This window comes from Poecilia latipinna, unplaced genomic scaffold (assembly GCF_001443285.1).
Source record: "Poecilia latipinna isolate Pla-1442-1.1 unplaced genomic scaffold, P_latipinna-1.0 Scaffold51, whole genome shotgun sequence".
Lineage (NCBI taxonomy): Eukaryota > Metazoa > Chordata > Actinopteri > Cyprinodontiformes > Poeciliidae > Poecilia > Poecilia latipinna.
Genome location: NW_015112667.1, coordinates 612,522 through 618,782, shown reverse-complemented (window position 1 = coordinate 618,782; position 6,261 = coordinate 612,522). Strand labels below are relative to the sequence as shown.

The window sequence follows — 6,261 nt, the reverse complement described above, 5'->3', positions numbered from 1 at the left end:
AAAAAAAAAAAAAAAAAAAAAAATTGTTTTTGTTGGGGGGGGGGGGGGGGGGGGGGGGGGGTGGTGCTTCCCATCGAGCCCGCAACGACCTTGAGGAGCAGATCTGCTTTCAAACTCCCTAACACCTTCTGACACAACTCACTCGCCTGCATGCTGTTATAGAAAATGTCTTTTTGGGGCATTGGAGGGAGGAAGGGAGGGAGTAGAGGAAAGGCAGGGAGGGTGGGGGGGTCACGAAGCTAAACACTGCTATCTTTGGGCGTACCTGTATCGGATGGATCTCCCATCCCACGGTCTCGTTGCGGTCTCGTTGCGTGTCGGGACGCACTTGCTTGGCATTTAAACACAAACCAGCTGGGCGACGAGAAGCAGCGGGGAGACAGAGGGCTGGTTTCGCCTGATAGGAAATGAAAGGAGCAGACTCGACATCAGGACTTACTCAGGCCTGAATCATTGACCAAAAAAGCTGCGCCTCTCACCTGACGAAGGCTAAACTGTTTTCTGCACCTGAGGGCTTTCGAGAGGTCGGCCATCCGTGACCCCTGAGCATAAATTCTGTCAGTCAAAGGATCGCTTGTTCTTTGTCTTGTGGTGGGGGGAGAAAATGGCCGTCTCACGTCGTGAGTCTGATGTTGTCTGTTCAACGTTTCTTCAATTCGAGAAGCGCGACCATAAAGTGGACAAATGAAGCTATTAAAGTGGCGAGGGAGCGTCGAGACGTCAAAAGGGCCAATATTTTCCCTTCGCACGCCGGTTCGCTCGGGAAGTGTGTTTAGCGGTGTTGACGGCTGCTATTGCTCCGTGGAATCTCGTGTTGGTTTGGTGGCCGCAGCGCGCTGCTGCTGCTGACACGCTTAATGAGACGTCAGTTTGGATGTGCTGAAAGGCAAGAATTCAGATAATTAACAAAGTGTTTTCGTGTGTTGTTGCTTGTTTCTTATTTTGGAAAATGAGCTTTTTTTATATAACACACCTTGTCCTAAACTGGTGGAGGAATGAAACCTTGTTTGTGAAGGCTTGGGAAAGTCAGGGGAAAGTCCGGCTGAATGCTGAAAATCTATTGGTTCGATGCTACTTTACATACTATTGGCTGGCGTTTGCAAAACAGCCAATCCTGTAAAGCCATTAATTTTCCGTGATACTGATTGGTTGCATACCCAAGAGCGGAGGTAAGACTGTAGATATTAGCTAGGAGCTAAGGCGGTTTCCATTGTGTGTATTAATGCGCATTAACATATATTTTGTGTTTGAATAATTAAAATGGGCAGTTTAAGTGTTTTTAGATGCCTTCTCAAGTATTTGCGGATTTTATCTATTCGTGTCCGATTGTGGTCCTTAATGGTCATTCGAGAAAAGCACCAATACGAAAATTTGACCCAATATCGATAGCAGATGTTAACATGGCCAATAACTGATATTTACCGATATTACATACATTTCGTTACCCTTTCAGCACCTTGACAAACACGACACATCGCTAACTTCACCGCTGCTTCATCTTGCACTGCATCACTATCGCTGTCACATGACCAAACAAATACCCCATGACCAACCTCCTCCAGTAACCGATGGCAACAAGAAGGAAATGAAAGTTGATTGGCCAGTTTTATAGATCGGACCAATACTTATAAGTTAAAAAAGTGACGAATATCAGCCAATACCGATGCTGGTACTGATATATTGAGCGTCCCTCGTCGACTGTAGATGTTTTTCAGACTTACAAACATGGAGCATTTAAAAAAGAGTTGCAGCCAACAAGCCCCATTGTACCTCTGGAGGAGCTGCAGATCAACCAGCTCAGGTGTGAGTATATCCAGAGAGGACAAGTGGAATAATGTAATTTGAGTAGTTGTGCAACAAAACATGCACTTTGCACTTTTTTATACTTTTATCCAACAAAGTGGTTTGGTAAACCTGCATTTTGTTTGTGTTCTACATGCTACATGAACTTGTCATTGTACCGTGACAAAATATGAAAAGGTTTTAGGGGTTAGAATACTTTTACAGAGTCTGTTTGGACTGTTGATATTGATTGCACAAGTTCAAATATGTCATATGTATTATTTTAGTTTGTAAAGCTGATAAGTCGTGTAACTAAAAAGTAGAATTTCTGCAGAACAGGTGATTGGTGTTAATTGGGGTTGCCAGAAGAATCCGGCGTGCCCCGGGCACCATTCACAAAAGAACCGCAACAGACCGATAGAGGAACCCAAAATAAAAAAAAAAAAAATAAAAAAATAAAAAACTCTCCTTGAACTGGTCTAATTCTGCACTATACCGCGTTAACTTCTACTCAGATCGTTAATATGGGAGCTGATCACATCAAACCTGATGAAACAAATCATTTCCATATTCACACACAAAACACCTTCCTGCTGTTTCGCCTCCTGCTTTAGTTAAAAAAAATAAAAACTCATGAAGCGCTCCAACATGAACCGCATCAGCCTTGCCTTCTTCTTCTTCTTTTCCTCCCTGCTCCACGCGGCGGACTATGAAATATTTTGAGGACAATTGGTTAAGTGGAGTTACCTAGTTGCCTTTTTCTTTCTTTCTTTTTTCTCCCCGAGGTATCTTCCGTTTTTTTTTTTTTTTATCCCGCCGAGCCTGGCGCCTCGCAAAACGCAACTTTGTCTGGCTTATTAAATAGTATGACCTGGAGAAAGAAAACGCCTGTTGCTTCTCAGCCGAGGCCATTGTGAGGGAGAGGAGCTGCTGACAGGCCTTAAATTGCTGTAATGCTGTGTGACCAACAGTCATACCTAATCAATTTCTATTCGAAGTGTGGACGGATGTTGTTGTTTCTTCTTCTTCTCCTTCTTCTTCTTTTAGACAATTAAATTTTCTCCGCGCTTTAATTCATTTCATGTTTTATGGATTCAATTTTAGACTTTCGTTTCTTTTCTTTCGCCTCATCTTACTCTGTTATTATCAGTTTTTCTGATCATATTTACAGTAATAAAACTAACTCGGTACAGTTGGAAGTGCGCTGTTAATGGATGTAAAATGCGCAGGGAAGTCCTCCCCACTGCTTAATTGCGCTAAAATTGGTCAAAGCTACTTTGTGAGAGGCATCAATAACCCCCGCTCTGCAGGGGGTCTGTATGATTAAAGTCCCCTCGCTTTCTCGTAGGCCTCTTGATCTGCTCCCCCCTCCCCCTCCCTTCCACCAAAAAAAGGCGAGTGGGCCAATCGAAACCGCACGCGGAGACGTCACGAAGACAGCACGAGAAGCTGATTGGATGGCGCGGGGAGACGGGAACAGCCCCTGTCCTTTTATAGGCGACCCCCGTCCCACTTGTGCGTAAAAAAACGCTACTGGGCACCGCTGACAGGCGCAAAAACTCTCACAGTGGAGACCTCACGCTCGAGCCGCTGCGTTTCACCACACGGGCCACGCCGACGTGCATGGCCCCCAGCCTCTTTTGTCATACGATGAATCCTGCGCAGCCTGGGTCACCCTCTCAAGACGCCAAACTGCAGCTTCACCAAATGGAGGAGAGCGCGGAGGGCGCCGAGAGCGACGAGCTCCAGCCGAAAGACATGACCACGGATAAAGGATACAAACTGCAGCGGAGCAGCCTGCCCTTCAGCGTCGAGTCGCTGATTTCTAAGAAGAGCACCTGTCGGACTTCTTACCCGGCCTTCGATTCGGCGGCGCCGCCGACGACAACGACGGCGGCGGCGCCCGGGGCCGGTCAGGGCGCGCAGTTCTCTCCGAGGACTTTTTACGCGGAGAGGAAGCTTTCCGGGGAGAGTTCGCAGGGAGTTGCCAAGAGCTCCGGGGAGGACTGCGCGCAGTTTTGCGAGAAGGAGCAGAGCACTTGGTTCCAGACGTCCTCCTTCTCGACACCTCCCCGTAAGTCCGTCCCATCCGTGTTATAAGAAGCGCAGCGATGCTTCGTTTATTGTTTCATCAGAAATCCCCGAGTAAATTTGTAACGAGTTCAACCCTAGTTGTCAGAAAAGTTCCACTTTGCAATCCCCTCGTTCCTCCAGCCGTCTGCGCGCACATCGTCTCTGCAGCAGATTGTGTTTGTTTTCTTTACTCATATAATCGCCAAAAACGTCCAGAAAAGAATGTTTTCGTTACTTGCTTTTGCTCCAAACTCAACTTCAAATGCGTGTTTTGCAGGCCTGGGATGAGTTTGAGGCAAAAATTAAATTAACTTGATTACCATCAATTAATGACAAAATAGTCAGTTGAGGCTGCTTGGAAGTGCAAACAGATCGATTGTGTTAATCAATACAAGCCGTTCAGTTCAGTTGCACACAGTTTAATTTGTCAATATAAACGGTTAAAAAAGTAAAATATTAAAGGAATTCAGCTGACTGCATCCTCATGAGCACCAGACTTCATTTATCAATAAACTTTTGCACTGTGAGTTGATTATTGCGCACTGTTTTTGAGCATTTTGTGTCTCTGATCAGCTGGTCAAACTAACCTCATATATTTTCCTGTTTTTTTATTTATTTATTTATTCATTTATTTATTTATTTTTTCTGCATCAGGGAGCTCTAGTCCGACCCAGTGTACCCTAAGGAAGCACAAAAACAACAGGAAACCTCGCACCCCGTTCACTACCTCCCAGCTGCTGGCGCTGGAGCGCAAGTTCCGTCAGAAGCAGTACCTCTCCATCGCCGAGAGAGCCGAGTTCTCCAACTCTCTCAACCTTACGGAGACTCAGGTCAAAATCTGGTTCCAGAACCGCCGAGCCAAAGCCAAGAGACTGCAGGAGGCCGAGCTGGAGAAGTTCAAGTTGGCCTCCAAACCCGTCCTGCCCGCGTTCGCGCTGCCTTTCCCCCTCGGAGCGCACATGAGCTCTCCGTCGTGGGGCCCCTCCAACGTCTTTCCGAGGCCCAGCCTGCCGGTCCCGGGACTGTTCAGCGGACCCGTCACCTATGGGATGTACTATTTGTCTTAGGATGTCCGGGAAGGGGATGAGGATAAAAAAAAACAACAACAAACAAACAAAAAAAACAACTTTGTATTATTAAAAAAAACTCAAAGTAAAGTTGGGATTTTTTTTTAACATGCGCGCATTTCTGGGACTAAAATGATCTAAATTTCTGCCCCAGAAAAAAAAGAGAATAAAATAAAATCCTTGAAATGCCTTACTTTCAGATGATCCACTGTGGTTCCGCAATAATATAAAAGTGGACGCTTAAATTAGTAAAAGAGGGAAATGAAACAGCAAAGTACTTATTATTCGGTGTCTGTGCCTTATGAAAGCGTCTTTATTGTCACTTGAAGTATTTTTTTCCCTTTTTGTTACCCAACATTACCTGTGTGGTTCTCCGGTGAAGCTGCTGAAAGGACTGATATTTTAAACAGCAGGTCAAGTTTTATATTTTGTAATTAAAAATAATAATAATAATAATAATTAAGCATAAAAAGGGACCAAATTATATTTTAGTAAATAGTTTTTTAAACCTTCACAATGTGGCCTTAATGGGTACTATAGTTTTTTTTTTCTTCTTTTTTTGCTGTAATTGTAAATAAAATGTGTAGCGTTCAAGAAAAAACAGCGTTGCAGCGTCGTTGGAAGCGCAGGGAAAGTGGTATTTATTGACTGTCTTTGTATCTGTACTGTGTACATTTATTTGTAAAGAAAACTGACTTTAGTAAATAAACATTTAAAGACTTGGAAAATAACTGCGTGAGCTATTTTTAACCGTAACAATTCATTAGAGTCGGAGCGTTTGCGTCTGTTTCAGCACATCACACCTTAACAATAACTTTTGTTATTTTTTCTCTCTTTTTTTTTGTGGTTGTTTTTTTTTTGGGGGGGGGGGGCGGAGGGGGGGCTTTCTTTCTTTTCACTGGATGTTTTTTTTTCTTCTTCCCACAGAAACACACAAGACATAAAACTTTGCCAAACCTCGACTCCTGATTGCTGCTGTCAACTTTGAGGAATGCCAAACAATTGCAATTTTCCGTTTTTTTTTTTTTTTTACTCCTTACTTTTCTGAAACTTGTGTATTAGGCTCAGATGTCCTTATTCCGTGTTCTGATACGTAAATTTGAATCCTAAATGTTGAAATCTATTTTCCTCGTGTCTTTCAGCACTTTTTTAAAACCGGAATACGACACCACCATGTTTTCTCGCGTCTTTTTCCACATAAAATTTACTTCCAAAGCAATTAATGTTTTCATTCAGCGTTTAAATGTATTTTAATGCAATATATTTGTGCGAAAATTTCAAAAATTAAAAAATATTTTAAAAATTTTTTTTAAAAAAAAATTAAAAAAAAAAAAAAAAA

The 6,261-nt window shown here is 43.3% G+C and overlaps 1 protein-coding gene and 1 long non-coding RNA gene across 2 annotated transcripts; one reads left to right on the top strand and one right to left on the bottom strand.

Moving 5' to 3' along the window:
• Positions 1-270: 270 nt before the first annotated feature.
• LOC106959138 (uncharacterized) lies at positions 271-3,114 on the bottom strand. The gene is made up of 3 exons (XR_001427283.1): positions 2,362-3,114; positions 480-879; positions 271-397 (listed from the first exon to the last, which is right to left on the bottom strand). It is a non-coding gene; the product is annotated as an uncharacterized LOC106959138 (long non-coding RNA).
• Positions 3,115-3,182: 68 nt separating this feature from the next.
• On the top strand, positions 3,183-5,001 carry LOC106959132 (homeobox protein MSH-C-like). The gene is made up of 2 exons (XM_015051493.1): positions 3,183-3,856; positions 4,510-5,001. The coding sequence occupies exons 1-2, from the start codon at positions 3,406-3,408 to the stop codon at positions 4,920-4,922; spliced, it is 864 nt and encodes a 287-aa protein (XP_014906979.1). The 5' UTR covers positions 3,183-3,405; the 3' UTR covers positions 4,923-5,001.
• The last annotated feature ends 1,260 nt before the right edge of the window (positions 5,002-6,261 follow it).